The 21,987-nt window shown below is 38.0% G+C and overlaps 2 protein-coding genes across 4 annotated transcripts in view; one reads left to right on the top strand and one right to left on the bottom strand.

Annotated features, from left to right (window-relative positions):
- Window positions 1-17,398, top strand: part of CERT1 (ceramide transporter 1) — an 82,662-nt gene extending 65,264 nt beyond the window's left edge. For 2 of the 3 annotated variants that reach the window (XM_036402764.2, XM_036402766.1), the window contains 10 exons: window positions 2,612-2,698; window positions 3,621-3,713; window positions 4,292-4,369; window positions 8,627-8,722; window positions 9,410-9,542; window positions 9,673-9,743; window positions 11,107-11,235; window positions 11,981-12,110; window positions 13,183-13,319; window positions 14,445-17,398. In XM_036402764.2, coding sequence (XP_036258657.1) covers window positions 2,612-2,698; window positions 3,621-3,713; window positions 4,292-4,369; window positions 8,627-8,722; window positions 9,410-9,542; window positions 9,673-9,743; window positions 11,107-11,235; window positions 11,981-12,110; window positions 13,183-13,310 — 945 coding nt within the window. In that variant the 3' untranslated portion in view covers window positions 13,311-13,319; window positions 14,445-17,398. The remainder of the gene's footprint in view (window positions 1-2,611; window positions 2,699-3,620; window positions 3,714-4,291; window positions 4,370-8,626; window positions 8,723-9,409; window positions 9,543-9,672; window positions 9,744-11,106; window positions 11,236-11,980; window positions 12,111-13,182; window positions 13,320-14,444) is intronic. The other variant, XM_036402765.2, reaches the window with a different exon arrangement.
- Window positions 17,399-20,102: 2,704 nt separating this feature from the next.
- On the bottom strand, window positions 20,103-21,068 carry MED18 (mediator complex subunit 18). The gene is made up of 2 exons (XM_036402768.2): window positions 20,941-21,068; window positions 20,103-20,772 (listed from the first exon to the last, which is right to left on the bottom strand). Exons 1-2 carry the CDS (start codon window positions 21,011-21,013, stop codon window positions 20,219-20,221), a joined length of 627 nt encoding a protein of 208 aa, XP_036258661.1. The 5' UTR covers window positions 21,014-21,068; the 3' UTR covers window positions 20,103-20,218.
- Window positions 21,069-21,987: the final 919 nt, after the last annotated feature.

A 21,987-nucleotide genomic window follows, 5' to 3' on the forward strand; every position in this document is an offset into this window, starting at 1 on the left:
AATTTTACTTTAGAAATATTTTATAACACTGTGACTTTTTCAGGTGCCCACTAAGCCGCTCTACTGCTCCCCTCAGGTGGATAGGGGAGAGAAAAGACAATGGAAGTCTTCTGGGTTGAGATATGGACAGGGAAAGGTTACTCACCAATTGCTGACAGAGGCAAAACTCAACTTGGGGAAATACCGCTTAATTACTAATCAAATCTTAAAACTACCCTTTCACTACCCCTCTCTTTTTCCTGGGTATAACTTCACTTCCAAATTTTCTACCTTCTACCCCTCAGCTGTGCAGAGAGAAAAGGAATGGGGGTGGTGGTCAGTTCATCTCACATTGTCTCTGCCACTCTTTCCTTGTCACAGGGAGCATTCCTTACACTCTTACCCTTCTCCATTGTGGGATTCCTCCCACAGGAGACAGTTCTCCATGAACTCTTCCAACAAGAGTCCGTCCCATGGACTGCAGAGTTCTTCATGAACTGCTCTGTGTGAGTTTTCCCCACAGGATGCAGTCCTTCAGGAACAGGCTGTTCCAGCATGGGTTCACAGTCCCGACAATAAACTTGTTCCAGCATGAGCTTCTCTCCATTGGGCCACAGGTCCTGCCAGAAGCCTGCTCCTGTGTGGGCTTCCCACAGGATCACATGATTCTTTGGGCATCCACCCGCTCCAGTGTGGGCTCCTCATTGGGCTACAGGTGGATTTCTGCTCCTTCATGGACCCTCCATGGGCTGCAGGGGTACAGCTGTTTAACTGTGGTCTGCACCAGAGGCTGCAGGGAAATCTCAGCATGTGGAGCATCTCCTGCACCTCCTTCTTCACTGACCTGGTACCTACTGAGCTCTTTCTCTCACATACTCTCACTCCACTCTTCTCTAGCTGCAGTTTTTTTCCCCCTTTGTTAAATACAGTATCGCAGAGATGATGGCCATGGCCTTGGGCAATGGCAACAGCAGGTCCATCCTAGAGCCAGCTTACACTGTCTCAGTTGGACATGGGGGAAGCTTCTGTCAGTTTCCCACAGAAGCCACCCCTGTAGCCACTTCAGCTACCAAAACCTTGCTACACTAATACAATACACATTTAAGATTTGTTTGTTTCTTAAAGAGGAAAAGTGAAGTTTCACAAGCCAGTGCAAGCATGATTTACAAGTGTGTTCATGCCGGACTTACTTTTTCACCTTGGAAACTGAAACTGTATAAAGAATCTCAGTCCTTAATTTCTTGAGTGGAAATATATCTTAACCTTTGATGTTTTGCCTTTGTCTGAAGTATGTTTCTTACAGATATTTCTGTTGGTTTTTTCTTACTTTCTCATACATTTGATACTGCTTAAATGTAATTGTACTTTACCTTTTTATTTGTGCAGCTGTAGAGATAAGTAAAACAAAAATATGAAAACTCTGACAGCAGAGATAGTCCTAGAAGATTACATTTAACTTTAACTAGTTTTCAATTTGTCACTGCCACTTGAAATACTATGTTTTCAAATTCTGATTTTAAGTTCCTTGCTTCTGTTAAATTGCATTTCATCAGCATTCTCCTCAGTGAGGTATTTAGTTCTATTCTAAGATGCATAAACCAACTTTTGAAGAGTAATAGTAGAATGGTTTAGGTTGGAAGGGACATTAAAGATCATATAGATCCAATATCCATGCCATGGGCAGGGACTCCTCCCAGTCAACCAAGTTGCTTAATGCCCCATCCAGCCTGGCCTTGAACACTTCACAGATGAGGCATCCACACTAATGTAAGCTAGTGCACCTGAAATACAGTGAGCTTGACCCTTTCATGTACATTAATGAAACACGTTTCTACTTTCAAGTCATAGCCTGAGAAATAGCAATAGTACTGTACAGCTATGTAAGGTACTTGACATTAGATTAATTGTTGTCACTGAGATGTTCACTGTAAAAGAATGAAATAAATAGGAAGTTAAACTTTGTCTACTTGGTTACAAACCCAGCTGCTTCTTCCAGGTGTCACTGCTGATACACAGTTTTGGGGGTTTTTTTAACTTGCAGGACTAGGTTGTTTTACAATACAGTAAATGCAGTAAACCTAAATTTATTAAATTACCATTTTAATTAGTAGACTAGAGTTTTCAATCCTTGAGTTAACTCTACCTGTTGTTTAGTGTTAAACTGCTGTTTCCAAGAATTTTCAATAGAGATCCAAAATTATGTCTTCCCTTGTTGTATTTTTGAACACACAGTGCCTTAAGGCCCTGAAATACTTGTGAGGAGTCTAACTACACAGTTATGTTAATAGATGTACTTTACTGACACTGTAAACATTTTCAAGAGAAGACATTTATTAATTAAGTCCTAAATTTGGAGTCAAAGCATACTGACACTATTACTCACTTTCCTGGAGTTTTTTCTTCTTTATGTAACTATCATTAAATTGTTGTTAGAGGACGACACTTCCTTTAACAAGTAAAGGTTTTCAGAGAACTTGTAATCTAAGAATATTGGTGAAAATATTTGAGATCTGTAGAAGAAATTTGCTTCCATCAGTTACATATAAAATGTAAATACGTATTTCTGATGTTAAATTGAAGTGGAACTTTTATGTCTCCAGGATTTTTAACTAGTTTTTCCCTTATGCTCTAGGAGGGTCCTAATAGTCTGATTAATGAAGAAGAATTCTTTGATGCCGTTGAAGCTGCTCTTGACAGACAGGATAAAATGGAAGAACAGGTACTAAAACTTGAAAAATTACTTAATGAAGAGCACTTCCTGAGAGACTTCTGTGTCTTACAGTCTGTCCTGAGGTGTATCTCCTGAAGCTCTAGTTTATTTATTCTGGCCCTGATCAGGGAATTCCCCTTACTATTTTTACAATAAAAAATAGTTGCTTAATGCTAATTTTAAGATAGTAACTTCATAGCTTGTCTAGAAAATAATAGTATAAGTGCTAAGTTTATTGAATGTCTCTAGTTTCTAATTCCTAAATAAATGTCCTGTATGAAAATTATCTATATGTGACTGCTGCCCTGTTAAGATAAAAATATCAAATACTACTGTCTCTCAAAATCTAGTAATTGGTCTGAAGTTTCTTTTTACTTCAATGATATATGGAATAGGAAAGACATGGTTCTGCCAGGGTACTTCACTAACTAATTTTTTTAATACACTTCAGGGACAAATATCAAAAAGGATAAGATGCATTCCAGAAAATAGAGTTTGAGAGCATATAAAATGAGAGGGAATAACAAAGTCATGCATCCTTTGTCATAAAAGAATTCATGCTTAGAAATGTAATGAATAACAATGACTTGAGAATTAGAAGACTTTCTAGTGGACCTGTTAATACCCAACAGAGTTTACCCTATGTTGGAATCTCTTAGCAACGAGTAAAGGTTTTGAGTGACTGTGATAGCACTACATGGATCTTTAGTGCTGCCAGTGTGTTTTCCTTAACTCAGAAATACACCTTGAAGTTTAGATTAATTCAGTCTTCAGGCCCACTCACTGAGATTTCCAGTGGGATGACAGCTTCATGCCTGTCATGGACAGCATTAGTTGTTGTAGTCACTATGTAGATTGAGCATGACTCACTTTGTTTCACAGTCCACCCCGTAGCAGCTGACTAATAATAATTAAACCTATGTTGTTGCAGTCCCAAAGCGAAAAGGTTAGATTACACTGGCCAACATCCTTACCTTCTGGAGATGCATATTCTGCTGTGGGGACTCATCGATTTGTGCAAACAGTAAGATATTTAACCTGATCTTCTAAGAATAATGGGCTGGTCTGTGCTGTTTCTATGTAATGTTTTGTATGGGTAGGTGAGATTTTTTCGGTGTTTCTAGTAACGTCCAGCAGCCTACTCATTTTCGAAAAACAGTAGCTGGAACTGAAGAAGGACTGCTTTTTGTCTTGGCTCAAAAATACTGATTTGTGAAACTACTTAGAATATTCTTTACTTGTATCAGGCTTGTCAGGCATAAAAAAAAGCAAAAATTCCAATTGGCTAACTGCAGTATTTTCAAGATACCTTCACCCGGATTCATTGAATGATTTTATTTAAAAAAATAATAATCCAGTTGGTTGTATCAGGATCGGTTGACTTGTTTTTGACTGTTACTGGAAACGCTATGCTCCTGTCAGGGCTACACTGGGAGCATAATGTATAATAGGTGCATGAAATCAGCATTTGCTGCTGTGCTTGCTTCTTATGGTGCTTTTGTTTTCCTTTTCTTCATTATCTTGTGCTTGCAAGTTGGTACTGAACGCTCTGTTGTGCCTTTGTTCTGATTACTTGGTTTTTTCTTTGTCTGTCTCTGGTAGCCCTATAGTCGCTCTTCCTCCATGTCTTCCATTGATCTAGTCAGTGCCTCTGATGATGTTCACAGATTCAGCGCCCAGGTACTGTATTGATGTGTCAAGTGGGGGTTGCATATCTTTGCTTTATATCATCCTTTTCTCTAGAATCTGGGTTTTTTTTTTTTGTTTTTTTTTTTGTTTTGTTTTTGATTTTTTGTTACATCAAACACTGCTTGCTTTAAACTAGTACATTGAGACAAACAAAGGAGTTCTCTATTCCTGTACTAAATGGTTGTCTTTCTTTACATCCAGCTTGCATGCATACCACTTGTGCAGAGGCCCAAATCTTGTGAAACTATTTGATTTACTTCAGTAGCATTAATAAAAATGTCTATGGTTTGAAAATTTTATATCTCTAGTTATAATGAAAGTAGAATAACATGTTTTACAGAGGCTGGAGATGGTCTTTGCTTCAGATTGAATAGTTTTTCTTGCTTTTAAATCAAAGCTTTGATTTTTGTATGAAGTGTTGATTTGTAATGATATTAATACATTGAGTCTTATGGTTCACTATTACCATTTTTAACTTCTATGACTAGTTTGATTACCAAAAGGCCATTAAACATGTTGATCAACAAGACTGTGGGTATGACAGATCATATTGAAGTGTTCATGTATCACTTGTCCTTCAGAAATTGTCTGATATCCTGAATATGTCAATGTTGTCATAATGACATTCCGGTAATGTACAAAATTACTTTAGGTACTTAATAGGAAGGTGGTTGTTTAGGGTAGAATTAGATAAGTGTTTGCTTTTTAATCTTGAAAACAGTAGTTCAGATATGTTATTCATGCTATTTCTTTCCTTCTGTGGCCCATATGTGATGGAGAATATGGAGCTTCCTTCTGGGATCTGTTCTTTTGCTCTTCTTAAAAGCTCTGACCAATCTTTTTTTTTTTCCTAACAGGAATGGATTTTAGCTTTTTTTTAACAGAGCCTGGAATTTTATTACCTGCAAACCTTACTACCAGCTCCAGGAGCAGAACCAACACTTAAGGACTTGCCTAGTGGACTAAAATTCCAAGACCTTTTGCAGTCAGTTTGTTTCTGAAATCTGAATTTACTGCAAGGGAAAAAGTATGCAAGTCCTGTTGCACAACAGTGATAGGCTCATCTACTGGTACTCCGGTAGCTGAGTTAGTTTTCTAAGTTTTTTTTTTCTTTGGGAGGAGGGGTAATAAAATGAGGGGATAATAAAGTGAGGGAGTAACAAGTAACAGAAAGCAAGTTTGACTGCCAAGACGGGAGCTAGTACTCTGTCAGGTTGTGGTTGCAGAGATCATTCAGCATAAGGGGAACTCACATTTTCCAAGATATGCAACTGTTCCTCATTTTCACCTGTTTTATGCCTGTGGTAACATTTCTGTATTCATATGATAAACCTGAGTTGTAGAGCACCACTGTGACTGCAGAACACATCACTTGCAAACACATCTGAGGTGGACCAGATCATTATCACAATAATGCAAATTGTGGTTAAGTATCAGGATCAAATGGACTGGAGTAAAGTTGCTTTTTTTGCCTGCTGCATGGATTATACTACATGAAAGTAACTATGGAGTGCATCCTAATCCACTTTCAAGTTAATGGCCTCACTACAGAAAGTATGAATATCCCCACATGCAGTTCCACCCTCCCAAGTATTTTCCCTAAACCAAATTTTTGTCAGACTAACAAGTCAGTCCACCTGTTCTGGAGTTTCAGTTCTACTGAACAAGACAACAAAGAGCATGATGAAAATAGCAGACCTTTTCATTCTACCTACTACAGACTTTATTAAAAATTTATAAAAAATTGGCTTCTGTTCCCAGGCTGACAGTTTGGCTTTAGGAAGGAAAACTAGTATCTTGGTTCTTAAAAAATGTGATTTTTTTTCCCCTAGACTTGATGTGAATGAAGGGAATGTTGGTATCAGTAAAAGATCAATTAGCAACTAGCAACCCTGTTTTTAAGACTGAGAAGTATAAACAGAAGTATTCTGATGGGAGCTGTTTCTTCAGTGTGTCTCTAGAAAGGCATTTTTGTCTCTGCCAGTTGAGTGGGAGTTCAGATCAGACTTTCTTTTGAAGATCTGTCAGCCTTATAATAGGTTCTGAGTTGTTCTTAGGCCCTTTAAAGGGAAAGACTTGCCACTCAAAGTTCAGATCACGGCTGTATGGCATACAGGTTGCAAGTATTTTTACAGACCATTCTTGTAGCCAACTAGGAACCCAGAGGTAAGAGTGAGCCTCTCAGGTGGGAGAGAATCTTTGGATCTTGACTGTGCCTCTGAAATTGGTGCAGGTTGACAGATGGTGACCAGTGCATAACTAAATACAGTTTGTACAGACAATGTGCACAAGCAGGTTGTGTAAATACTGCATTTCCTGGTGAAGCAGGAGTCTGTTCTGATTGCATTCCTGTGGGTGCCTCGTGCTCTTCTTTCCTTGGTATTTCCTTCATCCCTTTGTATCTAACACATGAAGCGAAAAGTATAAAAAGACAAAAGTAAATGTGTAAACACAGCTTTTTCCTTAATAAATTAAGAGGTGGGATAGAAAATACATAAGGGCCTGAAGGTACGGCAAGTACGTGCTGAGAGCATAGCAAGGATTCCTTTCTTTAAGCAGCGTGACCTAGAGCTAAATCATTAAATATTTAAATACCCCACATTCTTACCCAGTTTATATTATAAATATAAACTGGGTAAGAATGTGGGCTATTTAAATATATTTATATTATCATTAAACCATTACAGTTTGTACTGTCATGGTTTCACTGGAAAAAAAAAGGGAAAAAACTTTTGTAGGAAACCTGGTAGTAACTGGCAGCAAAAGTTGGCTTGTCTAGAAACTGAAACATAAATCTTGGTGGTGCTTTTTGTTCACTGAAGCTCAGAACCAGAGCACCCAAAACCCGGATAACTTTGCCTTGTCTAGATAAGTCTATGCTTAGTTAAACTAAGACAAACTAGGATTTCCATCCAATGGATTTTGTTTTTTCATGTTGTGATTCTAGAGTTTTATTTGATTCTGGCCTTAAGTGTATTTCCTGTTGAGTACACAGCACAAACAAAATTACTGCCTTAAATTAAAAGTAAATAACGTCTTTCAATTCTGTATCATGTTAAAAAAAGATTAATTAATATTACTTTTGCTTTCTACTTGTTTTCATACTTGCTCAGATATGTTTTACATATTTTACTGCAAACTAGGCTTCATATTTTTGTAAGATATGCAAAAGCACCCTGGGGTTCAGGGTGCACTTCAAGTTGTACTTCAACGAATCTTTGTGTTGGTCATTTAATTAATTTTGTTTGTAGTGCTTTTTCTTTTGGGGAAAAAAAAAAAAGATATTTCAAGTAGTTCAGGAAAATGCTGTGAATCACATGGACTTGCTTTCTGTGACAAGTTTTAGTAGTCATCTGTCTTTTGGGTGGAAAAAAGTTATTAAAGTGTTTCAAATACTTGAAGCATTACATAGCAATGGGTACCCTATGAATTTGCTTCTGTTTTTATTTGCGGCATTAGGAAAAAGGGTGGGGAACCAAAGAAACAGAATAATGTATTAGATCTAAAATAAGCATCATCTTCCTGTCCCAGTACCCATTTTCATGCATATTGTATAGAATAAAAAATGAGATATTCACTTAGCTTGATAAAAATACAGCAAATATTTGGCTGTAAAAAAAAAGGCACAGCTGCTAGCAAAATAAGTTTTAAATGAGCATTTTGTAATTATAGAATCTCTGTACCATCATAATCCTTTGAGTGTAGGCATTTCTGGTTTTTTTCCTAACTGTCAACTGTGCAAAGATGCCTCTGAAACAGAGGAGGCATGCTCTGCTTGTGACTGTTTTCTTCACTGCTCTTCCAATATGACTTTTCATGTGCATTTGCTTTTTAGAGCTTGTCAGTTTTCCTCCCTAATCCCCTGCCTTTGTTGAGTTTTTAAAATGCTCTTCCAGTGAATATCTTATAGTGTATTGTAATTCCACTTAGAGATACCTGCAGTTCCTATCTGCTGAAATAAAGAACTGTTTTAGGTAGAAGTGATGAGGTTTGACAGTTTAAAGGCACAAAGGCAGGCTAGGAAGTACCCACAAAAGAGGAAGTTGGAATTTGAATCAAAATTTTGGCTTTTGTTTCCAAAGGCCAGCATTATTTGTTTGTTCCTAACCTAACAGAGAGCTCTCTCATTTAAATTTAGCTCCTGCACAGGAATTGAAGCATTAACTTGTGACTTCCAATGCTGTATAGTATCTCCCCTAAAACATGGAAGGAATGAGTTTAAAATGCCTGGTTTTTTTTCCTTTACAGGTGGAAGAGATGGTACGAAACCACATGACGTATTCCTTGCAAGATGTAGGAGGAGATGCCAATTGGCAGCTAGTGGTAGAAGAAGGAGAAATGAAGGTAAATGTTTCAGGTTTGGTTAATTTGTATAAGATGATACACTGTGAAGACAGATACTTCCAGTGTACATTTGGCAGTGTTACCTTTACTGCTGGACTCCGTGATCTTAAGGGTCTTTTCCGACCTAAATCATGTTATGATTTTTAAAAATAGTATCAATCAGCAAGTTACGCTGTTGTAACTTCTCTCTGGGAATAGGACTGTTTAGGTTGGGACTGGGGTCCATGAGAACTGTGGCTTCTAATCTATTTATTCATATGAAATTCTGTGTAACTCTTGCAATAGATTCATCTTTACAAATTCCTTTCTTACTCTGTCCTACATAAAGCTTGGTATCAAAGTAGTGGGTAAATTCTATGTACAAAAATAACAAGGGTAACAAGCTAGAGTGTTGGCTACTCCACCATGATTATAAATCCATGTGGATAGTAATAAATAAGCTAGCTTAATCATTTTTGGAGTAGAATCCTTAAAGTACTGGTATTTTAATGTGAATTGCCACATAAGAATGTCTTCAATGGATGTTACCAGAGAACACTTTCATGGCAAATTATTCATGTGATAAGCTTCTAGATAAGTGGTTTGTTAGTTCAGGTTTTTTTTAAGACTGATTAAATTTAAATAATTAAAACATGAACAGTTTTGACAGCTTCTGTTCTACATATCTTTCTTTGTGTTTGGTTATAGGTATACAGACGAGAAGTGGAAGAAAACGGAATAGTTCTAGATCCTTTGAAAGCAACCCATGCTGTTAAAGGGGTAACAGGACATGAAGTTTGCCACTACTTCTGGAATGTTGATGTTCGTAATGACTGGGAAAGTAAGGCATTGGTTCTTCAGCTTTGAAGGTTTATCAGGAAAAATAGTATCTGTAGCACTGTCCTATTTTCTGTGACTGTTCACTGATGTGTTTTTTTTTCCTTCCCCCCACCCCCCCCCTCCCCTTTTAGCAACAATTGAAAATTTCCATGTTGTGGAAAATTTAGCTGATAACGCAATCATCATTTACCAGACACATAAGGTAATAAAACTTCATTTGCATACCTTACTGAGACATCTGAAGCATGCATGTATCAATATTCTGAATACTTTACTGGCCTAACAACTTAAAATACTGTTCTGGACAATATTCCAGAACAAGTTCTCTATTAAACTGCAACTTATATCAATTTTTCAGACTTTTCTTGAGAGCATAATTGGTTATGCATGTGTCTGATAGAGCTTGTAGTAGCAAGTGAGGCCTGCTTTTTATGTCATGATTATATCACTGCCAGCTAGGCCAGATTTCATCCAAAGCAAACAGAAGCAATAAATCACCACTGACTACAAGGAAGAAATCTACACCACTGTATCAGATGTTTTTTTGCAAAAATGCAGGTTAGCATTCACCACAATTAGTTGACATATCACCTTATAATGCAAGTGTTTTTAATTGTTGGTACAGCATTTGTTCTTGTACCTTAATTGTTTTTTTCCCCAGAATGGTTCTGGTGTCAGTTTATAAAAATGTTCATTTTAATTACAACCCAACAAACTGAAATGCAAAGATCTGAAAAATTTATAGGAATAAAATTTGCATACTCATCCTTAGTCTTGCAGGTTTCTAAGTATTAGTATATTCAAATGTTAAAACAAAGGTTTTTCTTTGATAATTTTACCAGTAGTGCAGTTACATTAAAACTTCTTTAATAGAAGACTCATAACTTACTCTTTTGAGTAAGACAGTTGCGTCATCTGTATTGGTTGTGGTAAAAGCCACATTTTCTCCTACTGAATGTCAGGAAAATAAGTTCTGTATATTTTATTTTGTCAGTTTCACTTCTAAAACTTTCACTTTGTCACATTTCACTTCTAAAACTTTCTCTTGGATAATATCAGTTTTGCTATATCTATTTTACTGAAGTAGTAGCTTTTTGAGGTAATATTTTTTTCAAATACATCCCTCCTTTCTCTTCTCTGGAGACATAAGTAACTGTAGATGCATCCCTATACACCTAACCATTAGTTCAGTTTGTAGTTTACAAGTATTAATTAAAACACAAACCTGAGGTTCATAGTACAGGAGGGTAACTGCCTATTCCTATTTTTTTAACTGAAAAATTCATTGCAGTTTAGCGTTCTGCATTTCAAAGACATTGCAGTTTAGTGTTCTGCATTTAAACTTTTGCCTTAATTTTTTTTTGTATGAAGTGTAGCCAACCTGAAATTTTTGTTCCCTATTTACAACAACTATGTTCTCTTTCAGTTTTCAGAATGAAATTACTAACTTGAAGATACTTTAACTTAATAATATAACTGACCTGGTTTGCCTTGCTTGGTTTTTAATTTTAACTAAGGAGAGTTGTTAAACCTGCAAAAGCTTATGTTCAGCTGTTTCTCTGCAGAGAGTGTGGCCAGCCTCTCAAAGGGATGTGCTCTATTTGTCTGCCATCAGAAAGATACCAGCATTCAGTGAAAATGATCCAGAAACGTGGATTGTGTGCAATTTCTCTGTAGAACATGACAGTGCTCCTGTAAGTATTATTTTGATTCTGTGAAGTTCTGCTTTTAAGGTAGTTTTTCTCTTCCCATGGTAATGCATTTGCAGTGATAGTGTGAGGGCAATGGAGGGTTTTTACAAAAATACAGTTAATTTAAACCAGGTGGTAAAATGACTTGATGAAGGCATTCCTAGCCAAAAGCTTTCTTGTCCTATCTCTCAGTTGGATGATCTAAGGTGTTACAGCAGAATGGAAGCAAAATTTCTGGAGATGTGAAAACATTTTAAAGAATTGAGGTTATTTTGTATGGAATCAAATCAGTATCTCTTCAGCATTGTCAAATATAGGAGTAGGTTTGTATAATTACAGATAGGGTTAAGTCTCCATTTTACAGTTTTGCCTTGGTTCTGTGACATAATAGCAATGGTTGTTTTCCTTCAATTGCTATTCCATAGCCTTCTTTTAAAGGAAAAGTTAACTGTTATTTGTAAATGCTGATACATTATTCTTTAAATGTTTCTTTACTGATTTGTCACAACAGTTGAAGTAATTCACTTATAATTTGTTAAGCAAGCAGAAACCTAAGATTCACCGACATTTTAGATCCTTTCCCTATCCACCATGTATCACTTTACTCACTTTCACGTTACATCCATGTAAAGACTCTCAGAAGCACAGCCTCTAGCATGTCTTAGACTTCATGATAAAAAGATGTTCATACTCAAGTATGCTGAAACAAATTTAGTTTAAAGCTTACAATGTTTCATATTTTTGGCAGCTGAACAATCGCTGTGTCCGTGCCAAAATAAATATTGCAATGATTTGTCAGACGTTAGTAAGCCCACCAGAGGGCAACAAGGAAATAAGCAGGGACAACATTCTGTGCAAGATTACGTATGTAGCTAATGGTAAGTATAAAATTTTTCAGTATGACATTCATGATAGATGTTAATTTTGGGAAGTTGAATACTGGCACAAAAAAAAAAAAAAAAAGAAAAAAAGAAGGTGAGCAGAAATGTGTGCAACTGGAATGAGTTGGCATAGCTTTTAGTTTCAGTAATGATATGTTGGGTTTTGTCATGTACTACTGTAATTTTTTTTCTCCCAGTTAATCTCATTAGGCTGAAAAGCTGCTGATAGTAAAGATGCAGTTATCTTATCCCCTGATAGGAAGGAGTAAATACAAGTAAATACATTTTGTATAAAGACACTTGCAAGCTGTATAATTCAGTCAACATTTCTTAATTTTTTTTTAGCTGATAGAATCCTTTTTATTGACTGAAAACTTGTCCAAGCCAAGTTGTATTGTTGCTGTACCCAGTGTTTAGAAATGTATTCTAGTATTGGAGAGACATGCTTACTATCTTCTCTCCCAGAGCTACAAAGCACTTCAAGGGTAGCTCACTCGGCTTTTTACTGTTTTTTTAACATTTCCAAATTACTTAAAAGTATGTTTTCACTGCTAAATTCTGAACTGTGACTATATGGGAAGTGATAGCTTTTTCAGCAACATACTTTCCCCGTGAATGAAAATGTATTTAAAAATCAATTCAAGTTATGTTTAAATGCTTTATAATCATTTGCAGGGTGTTGCCTATGTGGCAGTTCTGCAGCCAAATGCAGTAATTATTGAAAAGTTAAGACTGACTCTGCTTTCTTTGAAATAAGAAATCACTCAAGTCTCTTTCTCTTTGTTTCTTGGAAGCCCATAGAGAATATCCTCTTCTATTCAGGAATTTTCCCAAGACTCACCATACAGTATATTTAATGTTTTCTAAATAATGGCATCATAGATCTGGACTGAGCTTGAGTATTACAAACAGAAAGTACAACACGAGCCTAGGGGCATAAAAAAATCTGCTGTTGGTTATTCCTTCTTGTTACTTCAGGAAGAGTTGCAGGAGTAATTAACAAAAGTTACTTTTTCAGCATTTAGTGGAGTTGCTTTATTTCAATGTCCTTCTTCCTGTTTACTTGTAGTGAACCCAGGAGGATGGGCACCAGCATCCGTGTTACGGGCAGTGGCTAAACGAGAATATCCAAAGTTCTTAAAGCGTTTTACATCGTACGTGCAAGAGAAGACAGCAGGAAAGCCTATTTTATTCTAGTACTAGCAGGTATAAATACTTCTAAAATTTTTGATTCACCATTTTAAAGGCCAAATGAAAGTATGCAATCTAGGAATGTCTTCCATGATTAGCATGGCTTCAGTGCTTGCTTTAGCATGCAATATACTTTTTAAAAACATGTAATTTGTGTGTATAGGCTGCACAAGTTAGACAGCATTAAATTTTCATAGACTTCTATTGGTTCATCTTGCAAGTTTTTGCATACATGTCCAATTTATATAGAAGTAAAATAGGATGAAGTACTGGTTTTTTTCAACTATTACAGGCATTTTGCATTTGTTCTGAAAAAATACATACTGAAGTTACTCTAGAGCCTCATGAGGTTTTTATAACTTAAATTCTACTTACAATTGCATATTTCATAGACTATGAGTACATTTCAGTTTTCTTTTATATTGACAGAATACTTTGACCTAGGATTTTTATTAATGGAACTTCACTGACAGACCAACATGAATTACTAGAATATTTAGAAGACTGTGACTTAAGTTTTTCTTCCTTTCTGATGAACCTAGGAAAGAACAGGGATTTCCAGATGCTTTCTGAAATCAATGGAAGTATTGTTTATGGTATAGGTTATTGGCTAAAAGTTTTTAGAACAGTTAGATGATGATATGACATTAGAAGAGGATTTCTTGATCATTTTGAGGATATCTGAGCCCCTTAGTGTTAAATAAGGCTTAATTTATTTTTGCTAGTTTTGACTCCTGCTATGTATTTCATTTTCTATAAGTGTCATGTCAAACCACAGAATTCTGTTTAGTTGTGCTAATGTTACAGCATCATTCAGTCACATTTGAAGATGAGTCTCTATCACTTTTTCTATGTGTGACATAGGTTACTTCTATTTTTGGGTTCTGTTTACTGTGTCAGACTCCAAAAGTCTTAGTTGTTTCATTCTTCTGTGACAGGTATCCCTGTAATGATTCACAATTTTAAATTTAAATTGTTAGAGAAGCAGTGTAAGTAAGGCATTAGAAACATGGCATCACAACCCAACAGTTAGCACATGATCATAGCAGTCCTGATGATACCTAAGGTGTTTAACAAGTTCATTTTACTCGCAGTATACAAACTTTTCAGTGCTGTATTCTTTTCTTTGCTTACCTGCAGCAATCAGAACAAGACTGGGTGAGCATTCCACATTGGAGAAGTGACCGTGCACGGAGCACTCCATGCTGGAACGAAGGATCTACAGTCTTTTTATGGCCCAGGTTCTAGGCTTTGTATACTGAAGTGAAGAAGTGTTGCAACACCATGGGGCTGAATATTTAACAATAGCTCTCTCCTGCTAACTTTCTTGCTGAATCAGTGTGCAATTATAAATACATGTATTGATAACATGTATATGGCTCTATTTTTATTTGCTTGCTTTAGAGGAAGAAAAGTGCATACAACTTTGAATCACCAACATGGGCTACTGTGTTAATTTTAAACAAGTTGTAGAATTTCATTGTCAACCTTCCTAAGATACTTGTGCAGTTTTTGTGCATGTGTAAAAAGCACAAGAGACAAATGCACATATAGCATACTGTATGTGCTTTATATGCACAAAAATCTGTGTGATATTTTGGGGTTGTTGAAAGGAGTGGCTTCAGTAAAACCTTGGTAACTTGTTGGCAGGTTTTATTTTGCTTTGTATAATCACAGTTCATTGCTGCTGGTTTCTATAATGAATCATCTTGTTACATAAAATGCCAGTTAATATCTGAGGGCTGTCAATATCCTTATGACTTTGCCTTTTCTATTGTCTTACTCTTATGACGATCTTTAGTTCTGAAGGAGTAAGAGTGTGAAAAGCTTTATTTTTTTCCAGATATCTTTATATTTCTATTGTATTTTTTAGTTATGTAATATGTGCTGCATAATTTTTGTTATTAAACATGATCCAGAAATACCTAGAAAGATTCTGTATGAGAGGGCAAGAGACTGCCTAAAATCTAGGAGACATCTGTCCATGCTATCTGTGGACTGCTTTCTTGGATGATATCTGGGGCTTTCCCAAAGTTGTGAGAAGGTACAGTATAATATTTATTGAAATAATTTGGATTACATAAAACAACATTCCCAGTCTAGATTGAGGATGAGTACATTATTTTCAGATCCTGCATGTGTTTTCCTCATCTCAATAAAGCTGTGCTATGAGGTTCATGTAGAAAATTATTTGCCTCTTGATCAAAAACCCATCAGAGCTATAAGAATGCATAGTTCTTACTGGAAAGTTCCCTTTAGCTGCTGTGAAAATTTAAATGTCAGATGTTTGCCTGCCTTTGATTCAGGAGATACTTGTTAAGAGAGGACTGTGTTGGGCTAGTACTGACTGTGAGGTCTTTTATCCATGTCCTATAGTTGGAAACTCTTCAGAAACTGCTCGGTGTTTCACTAAACTGGGTATCTTGAGGAAAAAAGTTTCAGATATATTTTCTTTAAAAGAAAGCTGAAAGTCAGATTTATTTGATTTAGTGTGCTAGGTGCCTGAAAAGAGATATAATACAGTAACTTAGTGAAGATTTGGTTAAATGAGTAAATATGATCTGCACAGTGTTGAAAAATGTCTCTGTTCATCTTCTCTGTAGAGATGAAACCATATCTAACACATGATTACACACGCATGCAGATTTCATGCTCCATAACTCCTCCCTTTTTATTTGCCTTTCTCTAATGGTGTGCATGGAATATGCCTTATTACAGAGTTATTCTGTTCATTTGAATATGTAGAAAAGTGCCTATATGGTAATGTTAGCAAGGCAAATAGGATGAAAATTTGTACATCTTTACTATATCACCAGTGAGCATTTTATATACCGATGTTAAAAAACAAAATCTTATACCTCAAAATGTACGTCATCTTTTTACAATCACCAAGCAGTGGTACATTCCACCATAGCCACTGATGGGAACTTAAAAAAAAAGTCCAAAATATAAAGAGTTTAACTCCTTATTTGCCATTTCTGGTAATTGTTGGAACACGGGCAAGTTTATTAATTTAATAGGATAGCTTTATTTTACAAAGGTATGGAAAGTTTACAAAGCAGTATATAAACTTATATCATTAGTTGCATTTGCACTAAATGTGATGTACTTTTGCGATTTATTCTGTAAATAAAATGACACTACAGATACTATTTGTAAAGAGTATGTTTTACTTTTAGATAAAGGCACTGGTACTTCACTGTAGCTAGCCCTGCCCAATCAGATTTGTAAGAGGCTTTTTAAAGACTATGGAAGGAGTTACGTGACTGAGAAATCATTTTTAATGGACCTCTGGAAAAGTAATCTCAAAAGGCAGTTGGCCTCTCATATTGTTCTTGTGTGAGTAGCCATTAGATCCTTTCTTCTGGAAGGGATGTTGCTTTTATGGTTTTATACAATTTTCCCTGTCTCTTGAGCCCATCTCTCTTGTCAGTCACTGCCACGTCTGTGTGCTCTGAGTTAATTTCCTCCTGTTAACAGATAAAGAGTGTTAACACAGCTGTGGTGGTCTTTTCAGAAGCAGCTTCTGACTCTAGAATGATTGTTTTGTAAGCTAAACCAGTTCAAAAGGCTGAAAATACAGCAATCATAGGATATTGTTCTCTGGATATCTGCATCTGTTTGGAAAATTTGGATGTTGCCAAACTAGATCTGAAGGACATAACTTGATAGAACTTGTACTAGGAATGAAGATGAGATGGTCATTGTTGTTCTGTCTGAGAACCTGAAAATCTTTGACAAATTTATCTGTGAAAAATGTGATGCACTTTGTAAAAACCTTACCTTTTACTTAATTGGGCTGAGCTGGCTTATCTGAAGTTGTGCAGATTCTCTTTAATCAGATTGTCCACCTGTATTTTTGTCAAGTTGTACAGATAATGCTGTATTTGAATTGCCACTGTTCATTTACAGACTTAAAACATGAATCATATTTTTGAGTACCTTGAGTGTGTAGAGTTGTAACTGTTCTATAATAGCTTTATGATCCTAATGATAAATTTTAAAAATTAAAAGAAGTTGGCTCTTACATGTTACAATCACAAATTTAAAACCAGTATTTAAAATTTAAAAGTATTAAAAATTATGAAGAAAAATCTTGGCTTCTTGTTGTTTTTAACTTTCCAATATTTGGAGAAACCTTACCTTTTAACCAACTTTTAAATCGTGAATGAAATTATATACAATATTCTAGTGCATGGAAAACATTTAACAGGAAAGCAGTTTACTTGTGTTAGTGACATCACTGAGATGAAAACATGAATGCCACATTAGTTTACACATTGAGAAGTTCATTTTGTGCAAGCAATCAGAGAGGTGTTTAAAGGTGCTCCTGGTAGAGTGTAGTCATAATGCAGAGCACTTCCAGAGTATGTCAGCTCTTCATTTGTATTGAATAACAAGATTCTGAGAGCTTACATGGGAAGAACAGCAACCCAGGACTAAGATGGGCTAAAGCATAAAGTTACAGCTTTTCCATAGTAAGAGTAATTTTTAGTAACTGAGATAAGCTTCCATGAGCAACTTTTCTTAATAGTAGAAGTAAGTGGTCCCTAATAGATCAATAACTATCCTACCTTTATTTGTTACAGTGATTTCTACTTCTTTATATAGCAATCAGGAAAATTGTAGAAACCTTACAGGCAGGACTAGAGGAACAGTTTGAAGTAACAGAAGGCATTACTTTAACAGAATCAAAACTTAAGCTCAGCTGTATCAAGTTTCTTGTAATATATTGCAAAAAATAGAGGGTCCTGAGGTAACCTCTCACCTTGGAGAATGCAGCTATTTTACCTGGCAAAAAGAAATCCTGCCCCCCCCCCCCCCCCAAAAAAAGCCACATTTCACATTCATGGTACCATAATTTATGTGAATAATTTAAAAATTAGATACTTTCCAGTAAAGAGATTGAGCATTTCTGTGTAACTCCAGTATCATTGGACCCTGGATGATGAATGATAATTAGGGCTATGACACACGATTTACTGGTGTGAATTACTAACACTAATCATCTTCTGTCTCCACCTTTGACAGGCTAAGTTTTATAGGAGCAGAAAAATACATTTTGTTAGAAGAAAGGGACACACTTTGAGCATTAGCAACCTGAAAGTGTCCTCAGCTGTAGCCATTGATGCAGTAAGCTCTTCTCTCTGCACACCTGCTTCTTCTATGCATGGACTACCATCAGCATAAGGAAGCCTGATACTGAGGATTGCTGCAGTTTTCAGGGTTTAAACTCTCCTTAAAAATAAAAACTTTTTTATTATTTATTAATTTGGATCAATCAATAGTTAGACCTAGTGTCGTCCACAAGACTTCCTAGACTTTTGTGTGCCAGGAGATAAACCATAGATTGTACAAGTTGTAGCCAGTGATTTTTAACTAGTGCCAAGAGTGGCAAAATATGACAACAGCCCTAACAATTCCCATTTGCTGGGATAAGACTGTCACTCAACTGTGGAACAGCCTAGGAAGCTCCTAGGAAGTTATGCCCTGTATATGAGAGAATTCCAGCTCGGAGGCCCAGGATAGTGTGCTGTCTTGGTGAGGGTGAGTCATGCCCAAGTATGAGCAGAACCGCAGGTGTGTTTGTACCCTCCACAAAATACTTGTAGTCAAGGTAATGAGCAGTCATGCTGGTGATGCTTCACTGCTGCCCTGTTGGAAATCACTGCTCTGTCTTCAGCCTGAGGGTGCTCCAATACCACCCCAGTAATCAAGGCCTCCCCACGCCCCACACTGCAGCCTGCAGCACTGATCCAATTGAAAATGTAGCTATTTAAAACCTTTCGAAGCTTCTTTTGAGAGTGGCCCCTGGCTTTAGTTGTTTCATAAAGCACTTGGGGTGCCGAAGGGTGGCAACGCTTCTGACGGAGCTTGGACACTTTAACAGTGGGTGAAATGGTTGTCCTCTGCAAAGAACCTGAGAAATTTAAATGAGCTCCTTTATCTTTCCTGGCTTTTATTTGACTGAACTGTATTTGAAAACTCTCAAATTTAATTCAAAAAACACTGAATTATCACAGCACTACTAGGGTAACTAACCATCCTACTATCAAGAGAGGTGCTAAGCAAAATCATCAGTAATTCAACTAACAGATGATGATTTGTTTGTAATACATTTTTAATGAAAAATTGTGAATAAATTTTTTAATATAAAGCACTTAACATTTCAATATTCAATATAGCTGTCAGCTGTGAGAAATTCAGTAATAAAAAGTACCTGGTAATTTACTTTCTTATTAACTAAGACTGTCCTAACCAATTCCAGTGAAAATAATGGAACACTGTCGACAGATGTGAAAACCACTTGCAAATGTTAATATTACTAGATTTTCTTCCAATTCTAACTTTGGTTACATAAGAAGAAACAGTTTCCCTAACAAGTAGCTGTTCCTGTCATATAAGCTTTGGTGAAGAGGTGTACAGTTAGTAGCTCTTTTATATAGCAGATTCTATGTTTATACTTGTGTGAAACAGCACCTCTTGCATTAAACGATATTAACTTCACCTATTACTGAAAAGAAAAATTTTGGATTACTAGGTAGGATACACAAATTGTGCTCTAAAAAACTTAAAGACAGCAGTGGGATCTGGGTACACAGAGGGATGAATTACAATAAGTCTTGACATTTTAGTGTTAGGCAATAGGCTTTTAAAGTTATCTCCTATGCAAGAGAAGGAAAACTGTCGGTATTAACATTTACTGATTTTTTTTGACAGTGCTAATTCAAAGTGTCCACTTTTGTTCATATTCACAAGTGAAGGAAAAAACCACTCAGTTATTACAACTGCCAAAACTGATATATAGTACTTTATTCCCTTCTCCCTGCTTTGATTTGCCCACAAAAAAGCTTTTTGGAAAAACATCCTTTTCTGAAACACAAAAACAATGCCTTAATGGCCCAGATTTTCAATCACATTAGTCTTTTGGGGTCAATTTTTTCCAGGTGTACTAGAGGCTTCAGCTGCTCAGCAAAGTTCCTCATGTCATCAGAAACAATGTCCTGCCCTGCTGGCGCGACTACATTGAGCTCCACCAAGTAGGAGAGGGAGAGCGGCTCAATGCTCTCCGTATTTCCTGGCATCAGTATGCGGAAGATCTTGTACACCACGATCTTCATGATGCCCTTGCGGAACACGTGCCCTTTGGCCACGAACTCGTGGTCCATGCGGAAACCCATCTCCACCAGGAAGTCCGTCAGGTTGTCAGACGTGGCGATGTCCACGCAGTTGCGCACCAGCGCGTGGCGGTTCTTGTCGCCGATTTCGGGCTGTCCCAGGTAGCGCAGGTGCCAGGGCATCCCGCTCTTGTCCATGGAGCGCCGGGCGCGCAGCACGAAGGGGCTGGCCTGCTGCCCCTTCAGCAGGAACACCATCTCGTGGTCCAGGAAGGTCTCGGGCTCCATGTTGTCGCACAGCCCGCGCAGGCGGTGCAGGAGGCTCTCCAGGCTCTGGTCCAGCACGCTCCCTGCGGAGACAGCGCCACGACCATCGCCTCCCCCACAGGCCAGGCTGCGCTCCCTCCGCAGCGCGCCCGTCCCAGCGCCCTCCGGCCCGCCCGTGCGCGGCGCCAGCACCCCACCCCCTCCCCCCCCCCCCCCCGCTGCCAGCGCTGCTCGGTCACGCAGTCGCCTACCTTGGAGCAGGTACTCCATCATGTTGATGGTGCCGCCCGTGACGGGCATCATGGTCACCGGCGGCGCCTCCATCGTGCGCTCCGCACCGGCCCCGCGGCCTCGGCGACAGCGGCGGGCAAGGCGGGCAAGGCGGCAGCAGCGTCCCCTGGCGGCTCGGCGGGGCCGGCGGGGGCTGAGGGTGGGGCGGGGACGGCGCTGGGGGCGGGGTCTGGAGAGCCCGGCCCCGCTCCTTCACACGGCCCGGGCGGGTTCCGGAAGCGAACACCGGCCAAGGACGGACCGGAACACGGGTTTTTCCACCTCCGCTTGGCCTGCCGGACAACTTCCTTATCCCCTGGGTGGCGGAGCGGTGGAACAGGCTACCGAGGAGGTTGTGGAGTGCCCCTCTTTGGAGCCATTCAAAACCCACCTGGATATGTTCCTGTGTCACCCGCTCTGGGTGACCCTGCCTCAGCAGGGGTGTTGGTCTGGATTATCTCCAAAAGTCCCTTCCAACCCTAACGATTCTGTGATACTGTATTTCTGTCTTTTATTCTAGTTTGCTCAAAGCCGGGAATCAGGAGGTAACCCACGAAAGGCTGGCTCTGTGATCATGAATCCTCTACGCTGTTTATACCTTTTAACAAACAAAGGCATCAGCATTTGTTGTCTGTAAGTTGTGTGACTTTTCTCCTAATTAGTACTCAAACCCTATTTGCTAGTTGTATCTCTTGCTTCTCCAAGAGAAGCGCCCTTTTAGGTTCTTCCAGGCATGGTTGTCCCTCCCCTTTGGATCAGGGTTTGGTGGTCAATGAGACAGTGGTCACGGTCATCCACTGCTGGAATTACCTTCCCTCACTTACTGCCCACTCCTGCTGACTTCACTCCTGGCAGCTCGCATCCAGAGAGTCCATTTATCTTGGCATTGTCTTCTCCTTTCCTCAAAATAAAAGACACAACATTCACAGTGCAATTGCTTAATCATAACTGTTAAGCTACAGCTTCTGATTAACAACTGAAAAAAAACCAAAAACATTGCAAAGTTTGGTTCAAATCTTGAGACCTCA

The sequence above is a fragment of the Molothrus ater genome, chromosome Z (assembly GCF_012460135.2).
Source record: "Molothrus ater isolate BHLD 08-10-18 breed brown headed cowbird chromosome Z, BPBGC_Mater_1.1, whole genome shotgun sequence".
Classification (NCBI taxonomy): Eukaryota; Metazoa; Chordata; class Aves; order Passeriformes; family Icteridae; genus Molothrus; species Molothrus ater.